The following is a 26,790-nucleotide window of genomic DNA, read 5'->3' as shown; positions in this document are numbered from 1 at the left end:
ACGCTAAAGAAAATGTCTAAAAAAAATTCCAGTTAACAAATTGTTTAGCAAGATTTTGACTTATAGAATATATTAAAAACATATTGATGTCATATGAACATCATCAGTTTTTTTTTACTTGATATATTCTTCCTTGTTAGTCAAAAGATGTCTTTTGAATTTCATAACTTCAATAAAACACCTCCTACAATGTAGATTATGTTCTGATAAGAATATTGAGAATTATATGTAGAATCAAACAAACTACTTATGACCTTTTCTCGTCTTTTTAGGTGAAGACCTGCTGTAAACAGTCTTTTGTGATAGAATTTAGATCAACATGTTTACAGGGTATGTTGAAAGTGTGTTTTTATATTATTGGACCCTGCTCCTAAGGAGTAGGTATACTGATATTACCCTGTGTCTGTCCATGTGTTCATCCATCCATCCTTTTGATTTTTCTCAGAAACTACAAATCATAGCTTCCTGAAATTAGGTTTCAGGCTGCATGTGAGCAGCTTTATTGTGTGATGCGTTTTCACATTCATCACTCATCAACTTCCTGTGAACCAAATTCTTATATATTCTTACACATAATGAAAAGATGTGAATTTTTCGTCCCATTTTTATAAGGAACTATGGATGATTGTACCCTTAAATTTGGTATCAAGCTTCATGTGAGCAGCTTTATAGTCGAGTGCATTTACACATACTTTACTAATCAAGTTTCTGTTTCTTAAAAAGTTATAACGGGATATCATTAGTAAGCACTAGCTCACATTTCAACCTGTTATTATTATTTAAATGATAAAAGATCAGCAACATCCTGGTTACGGCACGGACATGTTTGGATAGGAAACAATCACTGAAGTTCATTAAAGGAGCTATCTTTGTTTCCTATCTTTAAATTGTCCTTGAGAATCCATTCTTGAAGACAACTCCAGCATACTTCGGTATCTATTCTGATTATTCTGCCCACTTGTACCCACAGAAGGTGTTGGTTCACTTGACTTATTTGTTGTTATTATGTTTTATCAGAAGAATGTTGCCACATCCTGTTTAATATTATAGATTTACTTCTATAAATTGTTATCATATAGTCATGTCATTTAAGAGCATACAATACTGAAGAAGGGGCAGATAATAATCCAAATTAAACTGATCTTTTTTGTGACTTGTATTCTTAAAGCATTCAAAATCTAAAGTCATTTATTTCAATATGAGAATTTGAAAGATGTTGCTAGAGAAAACAGACATGCTCTTTAATAAGTGAATCTTTGCTTACCTTTATGATAAATAGAATGTCCTTAATATTTTTTGACTACATTGAATCAGATAAAAACTAAACTCTACTTTGTAACATACAATTTGAATACAGTAGGAATATTTGAATGTTTTCATTCAATTAAAAAAATAATTCTGTGAAGTTTTGTTTTATTTTTTTAAAAGGATTTTTTTAATATTTCAGAATTTGTCACCAGTCAGTCAAATGCTACATTTTTAGAGAACAAAACTGGTTTATATACCTGTCCTGTATGGAGATCTCTACAACTTCCTAAAGTATGTATTCATCTTATGTAGTGTTCATGCATGCATGTACAAGTATTTGCATTTTATAAACACAACTGATATTGTTGGAAACTTGACAAATTATAGAATCCAAGTGATATAACTTTAAACTCTATGTGGTATAACTTATTTTTACTCATCACAAATCTTTGATCTAAGATCACATCCACAAATCCATTTCAAATTTGTCTCCACTAGTGTTATTCTTTATGGTCCCTGAGATCCTAACCAAAACCTGACCTCAAGGTCCAGATAATCTTCATATTTTTAACTCTATTCCTTTTACACCTGTACGGACATTTCTTGCTATTGAAATATATTGTGATTCCTTCTTTTTAGTTGAAGCCATTGTTTGGAGACCAGGATTACTTAGAAGAACAACATATAATGGTGGCAGTGCGATCAAAAGATGGTGACAAGGAATCATATGGTAATCACCTGTCTAATAAGGTTTTACTGTTTATCAAGAAATGATCTTTCTTCTGATATATGTTCTTGGTAGATAAAAATCTATCTGATGCCAACAATTATCTGTCCATTCAAAAAGGTTGTGAAATGCAAACAATGGACAAGACAAATACTTAACATTGAACATAACACTTCACGAAAGTAATCTGATATAGGATTTGTTGATGATAAAGCTGTGGTTTATTGTTTTGGTTATATTGCCATATATTTGCACTTTTTGGTTTACCTTTTATTAAGGTAAATGTGCATTAAGGTTATATCTGAATAATGTGACATTGTCACATGCTATGGATCTGATGTTAGAATACTATTCACCTGAAAATTTTCGCATTTATTCACTAATTCTGTAATTCTTTAATTGAGCTTGAATTTTACTATCCTTATCACTGGATCTGCTGAAGTCTACAGAGCTATGTTTAATGTAATTGTTCCTTTTACCATCAATGGTAGGAAATGATATAAAAGTAGAAATAATTTTCATGAAAGTGGTTCTGGAAGGAAGGGAATTCTGTTTTGGATGATTGATATTCAATTGTAAAATTGAATATGATGCAAAGATGTCTAACAGATCAGCGTCTCTTTTCCCAACAAATCTTCTACTAAAATTGATCGTAAGTTGCATTATTTTGTAAAACACATTCAGAATAAATTTTGAATGCTCATAAAATTTTTGTTTTTTTTCAGGGGAATGTGTGGTTGCACTGAAGAAAAAATTTGAACAAATTCCTCAAAAATTTGAATGTATGCTACTTCATCAAGGAGAAGTAACTGGCAAACTAAAGTAAGTGTTCAAATTTCTTTACTTAATTTCCAAACATAATTTAATTTGAATCAATCTATTAAGAATAATCTGAGATATATTTACATAAAAGTTACAATAGTATTGTTCTCCAGGCCCATAAATTTAATTGTTTAAATACATAAAAAATTCTGAAGCTAAAATGTTGTTGTTACAATTTCAGAGGGAAAATGCATGTGCTAGTAGGAGGAACTTCCAAGAAGAAGACTTCTATAAAGTCATATGGTAATTAATTTAGCTGATAGATGTATAAACACTACAATAAAATTTCATTTCTTCTATTTTGATAATAGAGATGAATGGTGTGGAATCATAGATTGTAACATTTTCCAAAGTTATCTTATTGATAATACTGTTTTAACAATATCTAAATCTTTTTCTGATAAAAACTGTCTATAGTCATCTTTCATATTTATGCCCCTCCATCAAAAGAATATGGCATTATCTTTTCTGATCTGTACATCTGTTCAGTCAGGTTCAGGTTAAAGTTTTAGTTTAAGGTAGTTTACTGTGAAGTTATGTTTGCATCAACTTGAAAATTAGTACATATAAAAAAATAACGAAATGTTTATTATGATGTGAATTTTTAAAAATTTATGCTGAATTAAGATTTTGAACCTGATTTTGCAGTTTACTTTACATGGAAATGTGATAGTGTGAGCTGGGCCTCGTGTCCTATGGAAACTTATTCTTGATTGATATTGCATTGGTTCATTAGTCATTTTAGAAAAATCCAGTAAGGCTACAATATTACATTAGAAGTCAGAAAAACCAGATTAAATATATAGTACATGTAGGAGCCGGTCATTTGGAATATTTCAGTCATAAACAATTCCTTATTGTTCATCAGAAAAAGATTATTAACTTTTGATTATGTATCTTTTCTAGAACTTGTTGCCTTTGACACAGATACCGATGAATATTGTGATCCTGATCTCATCCATTCTGATGTCACTCCTGCTACACCTGATGTTATCCGCATTACTCAAAAATCTCAGTTGTCTCCTACAACTGCAAAACAAACATCTCCCTTGTCTCAATTAAAACAAAAAGGAACCAGTAGGCCAGTGACTGACATGCCAAAGAGTTCTCGTTCAGAGGAATATGAAGAAATTTCTGTTGGTCAGGTATCTTATCAAACCAAAAGCTGTTTACTAGTGTTGTCAACGGTTAACCGATTAACCAGTTAACCGTCAATAGGACCTAATTTCTAATACAAAATCACTAACTGGTTATTTTTCTGTCCATTTTACAGAGACCTGCTAATACAAAGGCTGTTTGAGGTTTTCAAGTCTTATGATAAATACAATATTACCACAGATTGACATTAAATATCAATAAATTGCAAAATAGAAATATATGAAATATCAGTTATATACAGTGAAACCTGTCAACACTGAACACCTTTGGGGCTTTGTGTTTTGTTCGGTTTTCACAGGTGTTCGGACTGTAGAGGTAAACGGAAGTGGACAGTTTCAAATTATTTTGACACTGACGAGGGACACCAGGTGCAGAACAGACGAGAATATATTTTCATGTTGAATTAGATGTAAATGTTAATAAAGTCAAAATATCAAATAGATGAAGAAAGACATAGCTGCATTTTTTATAATAAAATGCCAATTCGTCAATCAAGTACCTCACTAAAGAGAAATATTAGCTCTATGTTGTCTGATGTGTATTGTGTTGCTTTTCATAATGATGTTGTAATTTTTAAATTCACGGACCAATTCAGATTCCCAATAACTGTCAAATGACAGTTCCATAGTTGACTAGAGATCAAAATCGTCTGTTTCAATTATCTGTACACACGAGTTCTCAAACTTTATCTTAACTAAACAGAACATCATCTTCTGGGTACTCAGAATCATCTGCATTTAACATGGCCTCTAAAGGGGAACCTGCATCACTAAAACATGATCCAAAAGTCGTTGATTTTGTTTCTTTCGACGACTTCTCAATAAATGGCCAATGAATGGCTTTAAGAATGTTAATTTATTTACAAAGTTCAGTAACAGAATGGTAATTGTCAATTTGTGACAGTGGATATTTGAATCACTTGCATTTAATTAATAAGAATATTTATATTGAAGGGAAAGTTCCTTTCTTGTCCTTTTCGGCCATGGAGGAGGCTAATTATTATGATCAATTTTACGTTTCTTCATAGGAGTTTCCATGTTAACACTGTATACAGCTACACTAACAGGCTAATTATTTTATAAAAACATCTCACCGGTTAATTAAAGTTCAAATACCAAAGCCCGTGGGGATCCTCTTATAGCCTGTGTTTGTTTAATCACTCATGCAAATCAATGAATATACCTTTTATTTTTTATTGCCATCGAATGATTTTGACAGGTAATGTTTTATTACACATTCACTAACGAGCCTTAAAAAGGCATTCGGAATTCAGTATTGGCAGGGTTTGGTTTGTTCAGGTTAGATTAACGTTAATTTATAGGGAAATTTTAAATTGTTCGGTTTAAACTGTAATTCGATTTTATCAGGGTTCAGTTTTCCTAGGTTTCACTGTACATGTTTTATCTTTTTAGTTTTGATTCAATTGGATGCCGCTATTGCATGCCCCAGAAATATCTAAAATAGTGACTGGCTTCCAGGGAGAGAGTTTTAGTTTAAATCTCATCTCTTTTCATATTCACTCTTTATAAGTCTTAGCTCACGAATTTTAAATTTGTTTAAGAAATGTAGGCTTGGAACCTTACCGCCTGTATACAAATAAAAATTGAGTTATCATATTTACAACTTTGTTATCTACAGTATAAAAGGATTTCAAAATAAAAATTTCTCAACCTGGTTCAAGTCATCCTGTATGCCAAACAACCAGGAAAAGATGCGAAAGTAGAGGGCACATAAACATATGATGTGAGGTGATCTTGCATGGGGAAGTTTCTTTTGTTTTGTGTATTTTTTGTTTCATGTTGGATGCAAGAATTTATTTATTTATTTGAACTAATTATGATCATTTTTATTCTTATATAACCTTATTTTATTCTTATTGTAATATTCAGTATTCCTAAAATTTTGTAGTGGTCAGATTTATTGGTAACGTTAATTATTTAGTGTTTATCATCAACTTTAGATTTATAAACTCTGTCACATGACAGAAATGGATTTATAATGAAATTCATTTTTTGTAGAGAATAAGACCAGTAACTGAGGTTCCCCCAAGTAGAACATTAAGTAAGAGAACACCACAATATGAAGAAATAGATCTGTTACAGGTTAGCTGATATATAAAGTAAAAATATACATATTTGATATACAAACACAAAATCAGAAACATGGCCATGCCCAATTTTGGCTTATCTTAAGCATTGCATTTTGTATCAATGTATCTCCTTTTCACATAATTTTTAAGATGAGGTGTCATACATCATCAAATGTTATATAAATACTGTGAAAATACAGTAAATTTAAAAAACACTAAAGATATAAAAAGCATACAAAAAATTTCAATATTATTTAATAGAAAAACAAAATCGCACATAAAGCAAAGGAACAGCTGTTCTTCATCTCAAAGTCACAGTGAGGCCTTCAACATGGAGCAAAAAACTCTCACCTCACTGCAAGTTTAAGACGGCTCCTAGCACGGCATGAGTGGAATTCTTTGCAAAATGATTTGGATAGACTTTGTAAGTTGTAACACCACCAAATCGGACCCAGTCAAAAAGAACATACTAGAAATTAATACACATTTAAAACAAAATAGTTCCTGTGCATAGGTGTAAATATCAAACTATGTAGAATATATTTTGGTAACTTAGGTATCAAATGAAAGGAAGGACTGGTGATCCTTGTAGATAGATATAAGAAGATGTGGTATGAGTGCCAATGAGACAACTCTCCATCCAAGTCAAAATTTATAAAAGTAAACCATTATAGGTCAAAGTACGGTCTTCAACACAGAGCCTTGGCTCACACCGAACAGCAAGCTATAAAGGGCCCCAAAAATTACTAGTGTAAAACCATTCAAACGGGAAAACCAACACAGTTTGACTGGTAATTTTGAATAATACAAAAATGTATGAAAGAATTCTAAAATTGAGGGCATATATTGCCTGTTATGTTTATCTTTTACTTCTGTCTGTTCTGTTGGAACAGAAGTTTTCACCTTTGCTTATTGTCTTGATCAGCAAAAAAGTCAACATTGCAGATATCATCAGTCAACTCCTTATTGGAGTTATTGCCTTTTAATGATGATTTTTTACCAATATTTAGAATTTTTACCTAGTGTAAATTGAATGTTGAGTGACCTATAGTTACTATTTTTTATGTCATTTTGTCTCTGGTGGAGCATTGTCTCATTGGCAATCTTACCACATCTTCTTAATTTTACATGAAGAATTTGGCAGCGTTAAACATGTTTCTGAGCACTCAACCTTTCCCTTACCTGGAACAGTGGTGTAACAGCACAACAGAAGAACAAGCATTAAAAATAAGTTGCAAATTTCTTAACTCAATAGAATGGTATGAAGCACACAAAAAATTACTAAAATAAAATCAATGGACCCACAAAGCATAGATATAAAAGTAATCGCAATTACTGAAAGTTCAAATCTTATAAAAACTGATAAATAAATCATGTTCACCCAAACTAAAGTATCAATCAGTACACATATAATGGATTTAGAATAAGAAGATGTCATAAACAGTCTGAGAGACTCATGACCTTTTGAGCCTCTAGCAATATGTGTTTGCTTATTATCTTGAAAACAATAATAAAAACACAAGAGATATATTAAAAAGCAAAAATTAACAGCATGGTAAAATATACAAAAGAGTCAATATGGCTGAAACCTTTAGTTGACTCCTTATAGGAGTTATTGCTCTTTCATGAAGATTTAAACCAATTTTTATACGACCACAAAAAAATTTTTGTGGTCGTATATTGGTATGACGTTGGCGTCGTCGTCGTCCGAAGACACATTAGTTTTCGCACTCTAACTTTAGTTTAAGTGAATGGATCTCAATGAAATTTTACCATAAGGTTCAATATTACAAAAGGAAGGTGGGGATTGATTTTGGGGTTATGGTACCCATAGTTAAGGAATTAGGGGCCAAAAATAAGCATTTTTCTAGATTCCAGACAATAACTTGTGTTCAAATGTATGGATCTGTCTGAAATTGTACTGCAAGGTACCATACCACAAAGGGAAGGTTGGGATTGATTTTGGGGGTAATTCCCTCAAAATTTTAGTAATTAGGGGCCATAAAAGGGCAAAAAAACAAGCATTTTTCTAGTTTCAGGACAATAACTTGTGTGTAAGTGTATGGATCTTTATGAAATTGTACTGCAAGGTTCCATATCACAAAGGGAAAGCTGGGTTTGAGTTTGGGGGTAATTGCCCTAAACGTTTAAGAATTTGGGGCCAAAAAGGGGCCAAAAAAAAGCATTTTTCTAGTTTCCAGACAATAACTTGTGTTCAAGTGGATGGATCCCTCTGAAATTTTACTGCAAGGTACCATACCACAAAGGGTAAGCTGGGATTGAGTTTGGGGTGATGAATCATAAGGGGGTTCAAAAAATTGGGGGGGGATTTTTTTTTCATTTTTTTTCTTTAAAATTTTCCATTTTAAATTGGTTATTTCTGATTTATATATAAAAAGCAAATAATAATGATATGGTTTGAATAGGTAAATTAAGAATTTTTAAGTTCTTAGACCACTTTCATTCTGTGTGAGAAACCTATGCTGTGTCAAATATTTAATTACAATCCAAATTAATTACAATCCAAATTCAGTGCTGTATCAAGCTTGAATGTTGTGTCCATACTTGCCCCAACTGTTCAGGGTTCGACCTCTGTGGTCGTATCAAGCTGCGCCCCAGTGGAGCATTTTATTTATTTATGTTTTTACCTATTTTCTGAAAAATTAAAATAGATAGATAGAAACTTAAAAAGCAAAAATGATCAACAATACAAGATCTCCAAAAAGGTCGGCGTTTCTGAATTGTTAGTTGACTCCTTATATGAGTTATTGCCGATAATTGAAGATTTTTTACTGATTTCTTTTGCCTTTTTTAAAATTATTTTGAAAACTTTAGTTAGATAGAATCCTTAAAATGCTAAAATGATAAACAGGACAAGATCTACAAAAATGTCAACATGACTGAAATTGTCAGTCAACTCCTTATAGGAGAAATTTCACTTTAATGATGATTTTTACCAATTTTTCCTTTTTTGGCAAAAACTTTGGTGGATAAAGAAAAACTGTTGACAGTGAAAATGATCTACAAGACAAGAATTACAAATATTTCAACACAAGGGAAATTGTCAAACAACTCCTGTTAGGAGTTATTGCCCTAAATGACTTTTTTCACCCTTTTTTCATTTTGGGCAAAAATTATAGGAACTAGAGTGATACTGTAAAGAGTAAAAATTATCAGCAAGACATGGTTACTAAAAAAGATATTTTTAGTCATGAATTATATTTTAGTCAACAATGTTGGATAGTGGCCAATGTTGAAGCTGCACATATATCCAGGTGAGCAACACATGTTCTTTAGAGACTCTAGATCCCTAGTTGAAGATTATGCGTATGTCCTTGTTTATCATCAGTAGCATTTTTTTTAATCTCATTTGTGTACAACATTCATTCTTTTGGTTATATAAAGGCATAGAGTTTGTAATAATGACTTGAATTTTTTTATAGTTTCCAGAGCAGTCACAAACTACTGGTGCTAGACGTAAACAGCTTCCCCCACCATCCTCAGACTCACCCATCTCTTTCAGTGCTCCACCTGAAGTACCCCCACCTCCATTACCTAAGAAGCAGGCTTCATACGTCAATGTTATACAGGTAAGTTTCAAAATCCACTGATATGAATGATTAGATATTGTTATAGTTCACTGAGTCTGATTGCTTTCATATAGGTTCTTAAAAAATGACTGATACTTTTTATAGCAGGTTCTATAAATGTTCCCTAAAGTGAATATCAGAATTAAAGGAGTAGGTTCAATAAGGCCCCAATATAGTCCTATTTCCAGCTAAAGTTTCAAATAAAGATTTATTGACCATTGCATAATGACTTATAGCCACAACAATGATTAGATAGAAATACATGTAGATCTCTTTGATGAATAATCAGTGTTCTATTCATGTTGTCACAAATAGGACAAATTTTGAATTTACATGAAATTTAATGAAAACAGGGTATTTTCCATTGGTTTTTAGGACCTGAAACATACAACTTATACATTAACAAAAATAATCAATGTGTCTTTTTACATAATATTTGTAATTAAAATTTACATATCTGACTGGAATACTTAGTATTGTGGAACCTTTTATCTATGTTTCCAGGGCCTATATGTGCTTAAAACCTTGACCATTATGTCAAATTTCACCAAAATATCTTAATTTTGGCTATGTGGAGTGTAAATGTTGAGGCTTTATAAGAAAAACTTGACAGAAATACTACTTTTTCACGTTCTCATATTTCTATTTATCAACTTGAAATACTTGTTATGATGAAATAATGGACTTAATATTTGGGTATAAATGGGACCCTTACTGAACTTACTCCTTTCAGTATGGGAAAATAGATGTTTTCAATTGATATGTAATTACTTGTCATCTTCATCTTTTTATCAAATGTGTCAATTTGAAAATGAAAAATGGTGATTAGTAAACAGTTATATATTAATATTGACTTTTGCCAACAGAGTGCATCTAAGGTATGTAAGCTGTTGTTTGATTGGTGTATAGTTTTACATTGTTTCTCAAAATGAGCCCTAATATTTATTTTCATTTAATTCAACTAATATATTAATTTAATTACTTCTAGATCTGTTCAAGTTTTATGTCATGTCAGTTTTAAAACAACTAATTTACAAAATTGTCTCATCTTAACAAAATGTTTTCTGTTACTTTCAAACAATAGTGTTTTATCAGAGAATTACAAGGGAGGGTGAGGGGTCAATGTATACATGTAGTACAGGAAGCAGTAACAAGTGGGGGAAAATGAAATGTGCTCATATTCTGAAATAATTATATAGGTATTGATGTGAAATTTCAAAAAAAATATATATAATTTTAATTTTTTCATAATAATTGCACAAGTTTGTCTGTAGTAATGTATCATTTTCACATTGTATTTGTACTTATATAGATAATGCTTCAACTTACTAGTGTTTATGTGGAAGTAACTCATGTGCATTTTTTTTTATTTATCACTATGGTTATGGCATTTGTTTTAAATTTGAGAAGTATGTTTTAAAATTTAAAATTAACATGAAAAAAAAACAAAACACAAATTATGTGATAGATTATGAAACTGTGGTTAAAAAAATGAACAGCTGATAGCCAGTTTTTTCTAAAAAAAAATCGGTCAACTGAAACAGTTAATAAATACGAACTTTTAAATCTTCTAACTTCAAACCATGAGTTGCATTAAGTTAGTGATAACCCTTTGTTTTTTTTATGATGTTTTAACTCTGCTGAGCTATTAAATTATTATTGCCTTATTTTACTAAGGACACATAATTAAAAGCAAGTAAGTATTCACATAGACCATTTTGTTGTATGCATGTATATATACACGGTATGTTTTGTGTTTGCTTTCCCAGTACATGTATCACTATTGAATGAACAAAAATAGGGTATAACTACTAAACAATTTGGCATATGTGTTTAAGATAAAAAAAAAAACTTATTATAAGAATTATAAGAATGACAATGTTTAGTTTTTACACTGTGGATTCATTTATTTTTGTTGATTGAGGACAAATCAATTTTTCGTGGATATGTGATTTTATGGTTTTGCTAAAGTCTGTATACAATTACAAATCAATAGAAAATGTGTATTTCGTTGAATATTTGAATTCGTGGTTAACATATACCCACGACATCCACGAAAGTTGGTATCTCACCAATCCACAGTATTTTGATTATTAGGAAAATTAGTATATAAGATAGTTAATCACTGTCAAACAGCATCTCATTGTACATCTACAGGATGGTCAAATTGGAATTATGACAAATATTCTATAGAATTTTAGAGCATGAATTGACTCCTGTGTTGAATTTTTAACATAGTTACCTTGAAGTCTTTTAAGTTTAGCTTTTCCAATATTAAGATGATAGTTCTCTTTCTAGGATTTATTGTTTAAGCATTAAAGTCAACTTTCATCTACTCGTCAGAAAAAAAGAATGAATTACTTTTTCTTACCATATGTGTATATTAATATATTTAGTACTATAAAGATCATGTATTCAATAGTTTTACAAAGAGCATATACATGACTTGAACTTTGCACATGAAAATTTATATCCTTCTGTCAGCAACATTCTTACTTAAGCTGTTGAAACATCAAAGAATACTGTGTCCAGCTTCCTAGATCAGTCACTAAATTTTGTATAGCTTTCTTTAGTAATGCTTCTTTCTGGCTTAATCATATATATGTGTGTGCTCTTTGTACTACTTTTGGATAGTTCAAGGTGTATTAGTGTTCCCTACAAGTTGTTTTGGAAGGATTTCGCACAAATTTGTTGTTTGTTTTTTTTTTTACTTTCTTAGGGCATCCTATTCTGTTGTGTTAAATTTATTTTGACTCTGACCTTTTTCTGTGAATTCCTTCAGAAAATTCCTGCTATCAGATTAGTACATGTACCAGCTCATCATTGTGTCCAGCACACTCAACAACAAAGCAGTAAAGTTAATTGTCAATCATGAAAGCAAACTTTGTGGTTTTTGGGATGCATAAAAATGCTTGAAGTTATGGGCAAGCAAGCAATGAATACAGGTTTAGGATTTAGGAATTTAATAGTAAAGAAATGCAAACAACAACAAAATGTTAACACCTTTAATGATTTTACAGTTCACTTGTTGTGCTGTTTTTACTCTACTTTGCCCTGCTTATTTAAAACCTGTAGGGAACACTAAGGAACAATATCTTTGAATAAACTAGTATTAGTGTTAACAAGTTTTCATAGTTTATAACATTAATTGATGAAATATAAATAGATCTAACCAATTTTAACTTAGTTTTAATTTCTTGCCAATATATAGTTACATATAATCGGTTTATTAATTTGCAACTAAACACTGTAGATAGTCTATTGGTATTACCTTAATTTGATTGAGATGTTTTTTTAAGGTTTTATTTCTTTAGAATATTTGTTATATTGCATGCATTTTTTTTTTTTTAGCTCAAATGACTAGTATGTGAGCAAGCAGGCATCAGTCTGTTGTCATGATTAAAAAAAAAAAACAATCTGCTTAGGTGCAACGGGCAAATAGCAAATAACATCCAAGTGTAGTGAGTCTTAAATGTGACAATCTTGGGGGTCCAATCTTGGGGCCTGTAACTGTTTTCAATGCAATGTCAATTGAAATCCATTGATATTTTCTCTTCTGCTGTTCAGGAGTTATGGTTCTTGATTGATTGGAAGATGGTATTTTATTTTGTTTTCCGTGCAATAACTTATAAACTGTTCAATCAATTAATGTTTTTTATATTTTACATATGATTATAAGAGTTGCCACTCCCAGGCCTGCTGAGTAAGGGGAAATCATTGCATAGTTGTATGTCTAAATGGATAGTTTTAACAATTATGCTTTAATTTCAGATCTAAGGTAGTTTAAAAAAAAATAGAATTAACATTTTATTTTTCATTATACTAGTTAGTAAATTGGATAGATGCCTTAAGGGATAGCAGGTTGATAAGAGGGACTGTATAAATTTTCCGAAGGGGGTTTGGTTGGTCGCCTTTTCTGAGCTAACATTTTTTTGTGAACTTATGTTACTCTTGTACCAACATGATTCTTATTTGATTGGTTTATCATGTTGAATCATGTTCTTATTTGATTGGTTTATCATGTTGAATGTTCTAATTTGATTGGTTTATCATGTTGAATGTTCTTATTTGATTGGTTTATCATGTTGAATGTTCTTATTTGATTGGTTTATCATGTTGAATGTTCTTATTTGATTGGTTTATCATGTTGAATCATGTTCTTATTTGATTGGTTTATCATGTTGAATCATGTTCTTATTTGATTGGTTTATCATGTTGAATGTTCTAATTTGATTGGTTTATCATGTTGAATGTTCTTATTTGATTGGTTTATCATGTTGAATGTTCTTATTTGATTGGTTTATCATGTTGAATCATGTTCTTATTTGATTGGTTTATCATGTTGAATGTTCTTATTTGATTGGTTTATCATGTTGAATGTTCTTATTTGATTGGTTTATCATGTTGAATCATGTTCTTATTTGATTGGTTTATCATGTTGAATGTTCTTATTTGATTGGTTTATCATGTCGAATGTTCTTATTTGATTGGTTTATCATGTTGAATCATGTTCTTATTTGATTGGTTTATCATGTTGAATGTTCATTTTAGGTTACTTAAAAACAAAATTTCTGTATATTAAATTTAAATTTTTGTTTTTCAATAATCCATTCCAGCTATGCAGATGCTTAAGTACATGTAGTTGTGGTGTTTAGCAACACAATGCTTACATTGAAACGCGTGATATATAAATGTTTGCTATGTGCTCTTATCTTTACACTGCTATATTGTAATGTCATGTGTCATTTTTATACTATGTTTATTTTAATGTGAAAATAAAGCTTTCCTTCACCTCTTATAACCTTAATTTAGACTTGCAAAGAAAGCAAACTGTATTAATTATCTTTAAATTTCTCCTTAAAAAAACAAGTCATTCATTTATTAATTTGGCTGTACAAAAATAAACTCTTAGTGATGAAAATACATGTACCAATACTGAGAAATGAGAATGATTGGTGTTAACCAGGAGGATTTTGTGTCCCCATTGCATGAACTCCACAGAGAACAATAGCTATTGTATTTATTCAATAGGACAGCTCAACCTCTAGAATTTAAACAGCTTGATAAACACCAACTGATTCTGGGGAAAAGTTTTATTTCCTTCCCAAAAACACATACTAGTGATGTGCTAGTAATCAGAATTATGATTTTTATAAGCAGATGTAGATGAGATGAATCCATTTTTGTTTAATTTTGAATATAAGGTGCACTTAAAAACACATTAAAGGATAACAAGAATAAAAAATATATAAATATTGGACAATACAACAGACCACACAACTTCTATAAACAATATATGGTCCAGATGACCTGTCTTTTGCACAGGCCTAACATGGGGTTGAGTGAACCTAATTTTATGTGTGCACTAGCCTTCCTATTTATCTACCTGTATGTCCACTCAACTCTATATATAGTTTTTTACATAGAATGTTTTTGTTTTCTAAGGGGGTATGTGCATGGTCAAAGGGAAATAAAATGGCTATTTCGAGATGGAAAATAGCTCGCACATTGTTTTTTTACCAATTTGCTCATTACATGGTGATTTTTAATATGCTTGAAGTACAATAACTGGTCAATTTTTGCTATCTTATTCAAATATTGTACATACATCATCTGCTCAACCGTAGTTTTCAAGCAAGAACATTTTTAAGCCGTTGGTTTTCTCGTTTGAATTTTTTTACATTTGTCATTTCGGGGCCTTTTATAGCTGACTATGCAGTATGGGATTTGCTTTATTGTTGAAGGCCCTATGGTGACCAATAGTTGTATACTTCTATGTCATTTGTTCTCTGGTGGAGAGCTGTCTCATTGGCAATCATATCACATCTCCTTATTTTTATATTATAAACACAATTTTGCTACAGACATTATACATTTGCATTGGTGCATATTGTTGAGAGGATTTTTTTTAACCAATAATGCACATATATAAACAACATTTTCAGGTAATTTGCATCAGATTTGCTATACAGACACAGGATACTTATAGGGCAAAGAACAAACTGATGTTCATACATTTAACTGTAGTGCCTATAATCATGCAAAAAGCTAAGTTACTCAATACAAATGGCTTTTCGACTCAAGTCTAAAGTGTTTTGGAAATCTCCATAAAAAGCAACATAGTGTGACAGTCAGTACATTAAAAGCATGTTGTATATAAAACGTATAAAAATTTGCATCTAGCATGATAGTACGTAATACAATAAAAATCAAGCAATAATTATTATAAAAGTTCTTTGTTGGAATGTCAGTGTTTTTTTCAAAGAAAGTTTATTTATTGTATTACTTTGTATATAAAACATATGGAGATACACTATACCTATTATACAAGTGTTCATACCTAATATACAAGTTTATTGGGCCTTTTATAGCTGACTGTACAGTGTGGGTTTTGCTCATTGGTGAAGGCTGTACAGTGACCTATAGCGGTAATTGCAAACATCTGCATCATTTGAACTCTTGTTGATAGTCTTTTCATTGGCAATCATATCACATCACTTTATTTTTTCACTTATTATAAAAGTGTTAGTCTTTCTTGAAATCCTGTTTTGTGAATTCAGTTTTAAGTATAAAAAGAGAGCAGTATTTCTTAATATTTTTTAAAAGACAGTTATATCAATTATTTTGAATGAGAACTTTTTGTCTGTCTTTTCAGGCTATGTTCCAACAGCAAAATCAAGTACAACCTAGAAATGATGTTGCTGATTGGTTGAATGGATTAAGTTTGCAACAGTATATTGAAAATTTTATGGAGCATGGCTTTGATTCCATGAAACATCTCCGTTTATCTCGACAGGACTTAGTAAAAATAGGGATTAAAGATGTGACTCACAGAGATAAAATTCTTAGCAGTTTATTTGAATTTGATAGCAACTGTTGACAATTAGCAATGTTAATATCAATAGTTTCTTTTAATATAAATACCTTACAATTATGAACATGATTATCTGTAAATGGAAAAACATCACTAATCTTAATCATGCTTTTTATTAAGAAAAAATGCTATCAAGTTTTCTGATCCACACTATACTAATAAGTCTTTTAAAGAAAAATGATGTAATCCATATATCTCATTGTGCTTAACTGTTGCTTGGTTTTAATTTCTGATAGAAAGTGTATGGAAGACTTTTTTAGTCAAACATGTGTCACGTCCTAATTCTTGACATGACTGATATCATTATTGACATGTTTGTGATGAAGGGTCCAAATCAAATTGTCATGCCTTATTTGTTAACTTACAAAACAATTTCTTCTTTAAAAAAATCTAAAATAAATGTTATTTTTTTTATAGATTTGTCATTTGCTTTCCACAACTCAGCTCAAACCACCCTATGGGATCAGAATTATCTTTGGTTTTTTTTTAATGATACAGCAAACACATATTTTTAGATTATGGGTGATTGAAATCATGACACTTCTCTCTCTTGTTTAATACCATATTTTCACAAAGAAATCTACCAATTTCTGCTTTCTAGTTAGTTCAGTTTTCACTGACTGATTGAAGATTAGATTTGACTGAAACTTTACACTCTTAATACACCATTGTATAATTAAGAGCTTATCTAGATTTTCTCTGCTTAAAACTGACCAACAGTACATTTGTCATACATATAGAAACTTAGCATTATCATCAACATACAAACAAAACAGATATATTTAAAGCAGCCATTTGATCATAGTATTTATAGTTTTTACTCATGTCATAGGTGACTTTCACAGGGACTCTTTAAAAGTGAAGCATGAATCATGAAATAATTTGATTTTTTCTCATAATGTTTTTAATAATTGTGAATAAAAGGAGATTTAATGTGTCAACAGTAAACCCACAACACAAAAAACCAACACAAATATAAGTATGTTTGAAAATGTTAATTAGATTATTCTTTGTGCCCATATAGTTCCTTGTTTATTAGTTGTTGAATTTTTATGGTGCTATTTGTGTCTGTTTTCTGTATAAACCATGAACTCCCAGTAAAGGGAGATAACTTGTACAGTATATTGTATTTGATTCCTGATCTGTATTATATTGTATGTACTTAGTAGGTATCTTCCTTTATTATCAATTTGCTGTTTATTGTATGAAGGAGATTAGAGAATGAGAAACTATCCTTATTTTGTCATATATTTATACTATAAAGTTCAAGTAAAATGTACCCCGTTATTTTTTATGTTTATTTAAAAGTCAGCCAGTAACATTAATTAACTTGCTCAGTGACTTCTTATGTTTGCCAAATTAAGTTAAATAAAACAAAAAATTGGTTCACAGCATTTCTACCATTGTTTTTAATGATTAAGTGTAAAATTCAAAGATAAAATTTGTTGAAATAACTTCCAGTGTTTATCCATATTCTATCTTTCCTTCCATATTAAAGATCGAATTATGAACTTTGCACTTTACTGTTAATTAAAAAATAATGCCTTCATTTATCATTGTAAAATTTTGACAACACAATAATCCAAGATGATAACTGAATGCTAAATCAGTAAATCCTACGATTTCAAGTACTGTAATTAATTTCATTCCTGCACATCGTTTATTAGAATATGGCTAGAAAAAGTTGACATGCCAATTTTCACATGACTATCACTGACATAAAGATAATGTTCAGAGTCTCTCCATCCTTTATGAAGATTAATGTTAGACTCGGTAGAAAAAAAATCAATATTTTCAAATACATTTGTACTGCAAAATTACTTTATATGATGACTGCCTTGGACAGACTTATCATGCACTCATGGTATAGCAACCTCTATTTCTTATTGGGATGTTCATCCTGTCACATTTTTTTCCATTTATAAAAGCATCACATTAACTTTTCAGTATTTTTCCTCTGCATAATTGAACGTAGGGATCTTGTTTCATGCATATTTACCCAATTCATTGTGATCCTTTTTTCTTTTAAGTATTATAATTTTAAAAGTTATAGTATATATATACACCTAACAAAAGTGATTCTCTTTATTTTGAAGATCTGACTTTTATATGACATAATATACTATTGTATACACATAAGTGTATTCAAGAATTGTAAAATGTTTTATTACTATTTGTTGCTGGAATTATAATGAAATCTTTTATATATTATTTTCATAATAAAATATTAAAAAAGCTACCTAATTTATGTGTCATTTAACTTGGGAAGAATTTGTATCTTCTTGGTAATTTAGTTGACTGATCACACATATGCTACTAGTTTTTGTGATTTAAGTCATGTGCCACAAGTGCAACAGAAACTTCTTATTCTTCTTGAGCATTTGAGTTCATCTCCAGTTGTTTTGGGTGGTTTGTATTGCTCTATCATTAGTTTTCATCATAAGGTATTGTATGTTTATCATTTTTGTCGAGCCTGAGAAATTTATTTCGCGAAAGCGAGACATAGTGATCCAAGAATCTGTCAACATTTAGGTTCAGTCTGTGGTTAAAAGATTTTTAAGACTTCAATAAATTTGTCAAACCTACATGGAATTTTATGAAATTTGGACAGAAGCTTGTTTATGACCAAAATACAGCATCCAGGGCAAAATTTTGAAAATGTTTATTTTCGTTTTTCCATATTTTACTGATAAATGGACTTAATTTTTTTACAGTTACCATTCATATTCAGTCTGAGGTAAAAGTTTTTCAGTCATCATTAACTTTGTCAAACCTTTATGGAATCATATGAAATTTGGACAGAAGCTTGTTAATTACCAAAATACAGTATCCAGAGCAAAATTTTGAAAATACTTATCTTCATTTTTCAGTATTTGACTAATAAATGGACTTAATTTTTTTACAATTTAGAAGTAGATACAGTCTGGGGTTAAAGTTTGTTACACATCAAATACTTTGTCAAACCTTCATAGAATTTTATGAAACTTTTTTATGATTAAGAGATAATGTCTGAAGCAAACTTTTGAAAATATATTTTCATTTTCAGTATTTTTCTGATAGATGGACAGTCTGGGATTAAATTTTTTTGACATGATAAGTTTGTAAACATTCATGGATTGTTATGAATCTTGGACAGAATTTAATCTTCAAGACCAAGAAATAGCATCTAAAGAGAAAGTGATTATTTTTTTTTAAATTCTGTATTTTACTGATAAATGGACTCAGTTTTTAAGTCAACACTACACTTTTACACTGACTGTAGCAATCTAGGCGAGACACAGGGTTCCAGGGAACCCCTTACGATTTTTTAGTTCATCTAGCCCATTAAGTCATTTCCACCACTTGGCATCCATTGTTGTCTGTCATTGACAAAGTTTTTTTTTAATATTCTCCATTGCAACTGCTTGGTTGAATGTGACCAAACTTTACCTGGATGTTCATTAGAGCGTGCACAAGTATTTTGTAACAGTATAAAAAATAAAATGCTCCGCTGGGCGCAGCTTGATACGACCACAGAGGTCGAACCCTGAACAGTTGGGGCAAGTATGGACACAACATTCAAGTTTGATACAGCTCTGAATTTGGATTGTGATTAAATATTTGACACAGCATAGGTTTCGGACACAGAATGAATGTGGTCTAAGAACTTAATATTTTTTAATTTACCTTTTATGGTCCAATATCCAAAATCTAAATACATGGTTAGATTCAGCATATCAAAGAATCCAAAGAATTCAATTTTTGATGAAATCAAACAAAGTTTAATTTTGGACCCTTTTGACCTCAATGTGGACCAATTTGAAAACGGGGCCCAAAAATCAAAATACATGGTTAGATTAAGCATATCAAAGAACCCCATAAATTCAATTTTTGTTCAAATCAAACAAAGTTTAATTTTGGACCCCAACTTGGACCAACTTGAAAACTGGGCCCATGATCAAAAATCTAAACACATGTTTAGATTAAGCATATCAAAGAACCCCAAGAATTCAATTTTTGTTAAAATCAAACTAAGTTTAATTTTGGACCCTTTGGACCTTAATGTAGACCAATTTAAAAAACGGGATCCAAAATTAAAAATCTAAATACACGAATAGATTCAGCATATCAAAGAACCCCATATATTCAATTTTTGTTGAAAATCAAACAAAGTTTAATTTTGGACCCCAATTTGGACCAACTTGAAAACTGGGCCCAAAATCAAAAATCTAAATTCATGTTTAGATTCAGCATATCAAAGAACCCATTATATTCATTTTTTGTTAAAATCAAACTAAGTAAAATTTTGGACCCTTTGGACCTTTATGTAGACCGATTTGAAAACTGGACCCAAAATTAAAAATCTAAATACATGGTTAGATTTGGAATATCAAAGAACCCCAATAATTCAATTTTTTATGAAATAAAACAAAGTTTAATTTTGGACCCTTTTGACCTCAATATGAACCAATTTGATAGCAGGGCCCACAAATAAAAAATCTTAATACATGGTTAGATTCAGCATATCGAAGAACCCCATATATTCAATTTTTGTTGAAATCAAACAAAGTTTAATTTTGGACCCCAATTTGGACCAACTTGATAACTGGGCTTGAAATCAAAAATCTAAATACATGTTTAGATTCAGCATATCAAAGAACCCCATATATTCAATTTTTGTTAAAATCAAACTAAGTTTAATTTTGGACCCTTTGGACCTTAATGTAGACCAATTTGAAAACTGGACCCAAAACTAAAAATCTAAATACACGGTCAGATTTGGCATAACAAATAAATATAATATTTGAAGAATAATTCTTTTTAATTTCTGAAATCTGAAATGAGAAAAAATTGCCCCCCCCCCCCACAATTTCTTTTTACCCCCCCCCCCCCTTTTCCCCAAAAAAATTCTTTCCCTCAAGATATGGTCATAATCTCAATTCAAATTTCCAATGGAATTTGCAACCATAATTACCCATTTAAATTTACCAAAGTGCTAACTTAATCTATTTTATAATAGAATTTAAAATATGGTGTCAAATCTTTCATATGGATTTTTTTGTAAAAAAAAAAAAAAGATGCAACATTTGCAGATATTTTTACTGGTCTTCCTTTATAAATATGCATTTCTTTAAATATAATTTAAAAGCAGTGTAAGGGAAGTAATCAAAACGTTGTATGTGGATTACCTCACTTACACTGTTTTAAATTGTCTTAATTGTTCATTAACCATTACTTTGTACATAATTTAAAAGCAGTGTAAGGGAGGTAATTCAAATGATGTATTTGATTTATCTCCCTTACACTGCTTTAAACTATGTTTTTTACTAAAATATTTGTCCATATAAAAATGCTTGTTTTTTGCCCCTTTTTTGGCCCCTAATTCCTAAAATTTTGAGGCAATTGCCCCCAAAATCAATCCCAGCATTCCCTTTGTGATATGGAACCTTGTGGTACAATGTCGGAGAGATCCATACACTAACACACAAGTTATGTCTGGAAGTTACAAACATGCTTATTTTTGGCCCCTAATTCCTTAACTGTTGGTACCGTAACCCCCAAAATCAATCCCAACCTTCCTTTTGTGGTATTGAACCTTATGGTAAAATTTCATAGAGATCCATTCACTTAAACTAAAGTTAGAGTGCGAAAACCAATGTGTCTTCGGACGATGACGCCAACGTCATACCAATATACGATCGCAAATTTTTTTTGCGGTCGTATAAAAACCAGAGGAGTCTCAGCCAATATCTACCATTGTTTCTATTTGTTCAGAATTGTCAATTCACTCCCTTTTTGAGGCATTGCTGTCAAATAACAATTTATATTTTTTACTTTTATCTTGAAAACTAAAATCGAGCAAAAAAGATCAATTAGCCAAAAATTACAAATAGGTCAACTTAGCCTAAATCATCAGTCAACTCTTTTAGAATTATTGCCCATTGATGATGATTTTTACCATTTTTTTTAATATTTGGCTAAAAATATAGTACATAGAATCTGTAAAAAGCGAAAAAATGAGATCACAAATACATCGACTGGACTGAAATTGTCAATCCACTCCATATAGGAGTAATTGCCTTTCGTTGATCATTTAACCCATATTTGGCTATTATCTAGAGTACTGTAATAGACCGAGAGATACTGATCACAGCAATAACAATCAGCAAAATGATATCTATAAAATAGGTGAACATTTTTAATTGAACGACTTCTTGTTGGAGTAATAATTAATTATTGCTGCTCAATGTTTTTTACCAATTGTAGGGTTTTCAGCAATTATCATGAGAACTGTAATAGATAGAAACGGTAAACAGCAAGACAAAGTCTACAGGATAAGAAATCATTCAATCTTTATTGGGGTAATTGTCCTTAAATGCCTTGACCATTGTGTTTAAATATTCTCAAAGTGGATCTTGGTCAAACCTGGTCACAATCTCATGTAGTGTATGAAAGATGGTTGCCAAAGTTACTAATAATTTTACTGTTGCATATTTTTACCAGGTAAGCATGGAGGCCTGTGGGAGTCTTCAGTTGAAATTTATGACAACATATAAATATAGTAAATTTTTTCCAAAGAACATAAGTGAGGCTCAAAAAACATCAGGTTACAGAAAATAGCACCGGAAATTAACCTCTAAACTTTATATCCTTTGGTCAGTTATTGGTGTTTTCTTGTTTTAATGACTTGATTTGTTTTGTAATAAAGTTCTAATAGAAATGTGGGGTATATGTCAATAGGAGTGCTACATAACAACAGAGTAAAAGGAAAGACATCTAGCTGCGAACATATTGCTTTTATCAAATGTATGTCAAGCCTAAATCACTTTCAGTCTAAGGAAGTGAAATTTAAACTAAAAGGCAATACCATAGATATGCCATCTCAAACAAAATCAATAAAGGACTAACAACTTAACCACTGACACAGTTTCAAACATTTTCACCTTCATTACAGGTAGTGAAATAACAAAAGGTACATACATAGAACATACAATAATTTTAAACCAATTCAGGAAAAGCACTGTTCTCTATATATTGGTACAATAGCAGATCACAAAATCAAAGGTAAAAGTAAAACAATCAGTGTCGGATCTAGAAATTTTCATAAGAGGGGGCCCGCTCCAGTCATGCTTCAGTGATTCCCTATATAATCAACCAATTTTTTTCCCACAAAAAGGCACCCCCCCCCCCCCCCCCCCCCCCCCCCCCCCCCCCCTGCATCCGCCTTTGACAATACTAAATAATATTACATAAAAAATGCTCCTGGTTACTGAAAGCAAATTCAGAGTTCTAATTAATCTCCTGATAAAGATATCATGCCTACTACTATTCTAACATCACCTGCTGATATTCAAAAGTAGATTTCAAAAAGGAACAAACAGAGAACATGATCTTTTGCATTGCCCAAAAGTAACTTTTATACAGAATTCCAAACAAAAAAGAATAAACAGCTGTGTCAGGAAGGCAATATACACCTGTCATATATATGCATATTTAAATTGTTGCAAAACTAAACTGGAATATTGAAGAAGGCATTATTGCATTAATTCAGAAGTCAGTTTAACAACCTAGAAGATAAACTTGCAGGCTAATGTCCTTAGAGGTATAAAACTTATGCTATTGGGAAACATGTGAAAAATTGCCTTAAATCCGACAGTTAAAGTACATGTACAGTAATAATGGAATGACATATGAAAACTAGAGGTGTCGGAACTATACAAAGGCCCCACTCACAAAAAAAGCTTGAAGTCATTTTTAGGAGCTGAAACTTGATAATAAAAGATTGATAAAATCACCAGAGCAGAATGAAATGTAAACTTCATCTGTATCCCATCATAGTAGACTCACATACTAAAAATCAGCCCAATATGTGAAGGCATTTAGAAAAAAAGTCTGTATAAGTGTTATTTTCACGAAAATTTCGAAGTCCAAAGCCTGTAATTTTGGCAAAAATGAGCAGAGCAGAACCAAACTTCAACTATATTTGTTACTCATCATAGTAGACTCACATACTAAAATTCAGCTCAATATGTGAAGGTGTTCAGAAAAAAGTCTGCATAACTATTATTATTTACAGATCTTGTTTTGCTGATCATTTTTGCTTTTAAGAGTTTCTATTTATCTACTTATAATTATATTTGAATGACGATTTCAGCAATATCAACTTATTTTGTAGATCTTGTTTTGCTTATCATTTTTGCTTTTTAAAGTTTCTATTATAGTTTTTAAAATAATAGGCAAAAACACAAAAAATAGGTAAATATTGTCATTAAAGGGCAATAACTCCAATAAATGGAGTGGATGACAATTTTGGCCATGTTGGCTTATTTGTAGATCTTGTCTTGCTGATCACTTTTGCTATCTAAAATTTCTTTAGGCAAAAACGCAAACAATTGGTAAAAAATTGTCATTAAAGCGCAATTACTTTATTTAAGAGCTAACTGACAATTTTGCCCATGGTACTTATATGCAGATCTTGTCTTGCTGATCATTTTGCTATTCAAAGTTCCTATCTATCAATCATAGTTTTTAACATAAAAGACATAAATGAAAATAAATGAAAATTTTATGTTAAATTCATCATTTAATGGCAATAACTCCTTGATATAAACATTTTTGCCTATGTCAGATTTCCTCTATCTATAGTGGTTTTTAAGATAATTGACAAAACTTGCATTTTACCCCTATGCTCTATTTATGGTCATGTCAGCCATGTTGGTTGGCAGACAGGGTCATCAGACACATTTTGAAACTAGATACCCTTATGATGATTGTGGCTAACTTTGGTTAAATTTGGCCCAGTAGTTTCAGAGAAGCAGATTTTTGTAAAATTTAACGGAAGGCGTTGACGAACACCAAGTGATGGGAAAGGCTCACATTGGCCCTTTTAGCAAGTAAGCTAAAAAATGCCTTAAACCTGACAGTTTAAGTCCTGCAACTCTGGAAAGACAAAAACTAAAAGACAAAAATTGTTTTAAATCAAAATGGAGCTTTTGTCCACCAATGCAAATATTCCAAATTTCCATGAAATTTTATCAAGGTTCTTCTTGCTTTTGTAAGTGTAGACAGACAGACAATTGTATATACCATAATACATCCCTTCCAAGACAGGTGTATAAAAATAAAACATTTTAGTTGTGTTTCAAATTGTAAATAAATGCTGTACATAAATATTTATGTTAGAATGTTTATATGCAGACTAGGTAAATAATAGATATCCTTTGGTTTAATTTTTCTTTACGTTCATTTTGAAACAAAACTAAAGGCTTTAAAGAGCCTGTGTCGCTCACCTAGGTCTATGAACATCTTCAACAATGGACTCTCTCCAACATTGTGGACTTGAATAGAATTCATGACAAAAATCATTTTGTTTTGTTGATCTTTTATTGCTGATAATTTTTTCTGTATACAGTTTCTCTCTATTTTCTTTAGTTTTTGCCCAAAACACAAAAAAAGGTAAAAAAAAATATCAATTAAGGCAATCACTCCTATAAAGAGTAAACCAACAATTTTGGCAAAATTTTACTTACTTGTAGATCTTGTCTTGCTGATCAGTTTTGCTATTTAAAGTATCTATCTATCTTTTATAGTTTTCAAGATAGAAGGCATAAATGTAAAATGTTCGTAGAAGTCATCATTAAAGAGCTAGTACTCCTACAAGGATGATTTTGGTTATTTGACTTATTTGTAGATCAAGTCTTGCTGATCATTTTCGCTTAATTATGTTTCTATCTATCTATAATAGTTTTTCAGATTTAAGGCAAAAACGCAAAAAAATGGTAAAAATCATTATCAAAAGGCAATAACTCCAATAAGGGTCATCAGACAATTTCAAGACTACAAACTTATTTGTAGATCTTGTTTTATTGATCCCTTTTGCTTATTTAAGTTTCTATCTATCTATAATAGTTTTTCAGATATTAGGCAAAAACGCAAACAATTGGTGAAAATCGTCATTATTTAGGGCAAGAATTGCAATCTGGAGTTGTCTGATGATTTCGACCATCCGCGGACTTATTTGTAGATCTTGTCTTGTTGATCATTCTTTGTATATAGAGTTTCTCCCTATCTATTATAGTTTTTCAGATATTAGTGAAACATGAAAAAAATCAGTGAAATTCGTCATTTAAGGGCAATAACTCATATAAGAATTCTGACAGTTTTGAAGTAAATACACCATATGTAGATCTCATCATTTTGAACATTTTTGCACCTGGCAGATTTTCTCTATTCACAGCGGTTTTCAAGATAATAGACAAAACTTGCATTTTACCCCTATGTTCTATTTTTAGTCATGTCAGCC

General features: G+C 30.9%; 1 protein-coding gene across 10 annotated transcripts in view; it reads left to right on the top strand.

Moving 5' to 3' along the window:
• The window catches only part of LOC127737778 (phosphatidylinositol 3,4,5-trisphosphate 5-phosphatase 2-like), an 84,110-nt gene extending 65,363 nt beyond the window's left edge, over window positions 1–18,747 (top strand). For 7 of the 10 annotated variants that reach the window (XM_052248692.1, XM_052248690.1, XM_052248691.1 and 4 more), the window contains 10 exons: window positions 273–330; window positions 1,448–1,539; window positions 1,888–1,978; window positions 2,701–2,797; window positions 2,979–3,040; window positions 3,704–3,942; window positions 5,974–6,057; window positions 9,488–9,634; window positions 10,501–10,512; window positions 16,290–18,747. In XM_052248692.1, coding sequence (XP_052104652.1) covers window positions 273–330; window positions 1,448–1,539; window positions 1,888–1,978; window positions 2,701–2,797; window positions 2,979–3,040; window positions 3,704–3,942; window positions 5,974–6,057; window positions 9,488–9,634; window positions 10,501–10,512; window positions 16,290–16,514 — 1,107 coding nt within the window. In that variant the 3' untranslated portion in view covers window positions 16,515–18,747. Of the gene's footprint in view, window positions 1–272; window positions 331–1,447; window positions 1,540–1,887; window positions 1,979–2,700; window positions 2,798–2,978; window positions 3,041–3,703; window positions 3,943–5,973; window positions 6,058–9,487; window positions 9,635–10,500; window positions 10,513–11,311; window positions 11,331–16,289 lie in introns of all 10 variants that reach the window. The other 3 variants (XM_052248695.1, XM_052248696.1, XM_052248688.1) reach the window with 3 other exon arrangements.
• The last annotated feature ends 8,043 nt before the right edge of the window (window positions 18,748–26,790 follow it).

The sequence above is a fragment of the Mytilus californianus genome, unplaced genomic scaffold (assembly GCF_021869535.1).
Source record: "Mytilus californianus isolate M0D057914Y unplaced genomic scaffold, xbMytCali1.0.p SCAF_4, whole genome shotgun sequence".
NCBI lineage: Eukaryota > Metazoa > Mollusca > Bivalvia > Mytilida > Mytilidae > Mytilus > Mytilus californianus.
Note: the sequence above shows the minus strand (reverse complement) of the source record. Positions and strands in the feature narration are given on the sequence as shown.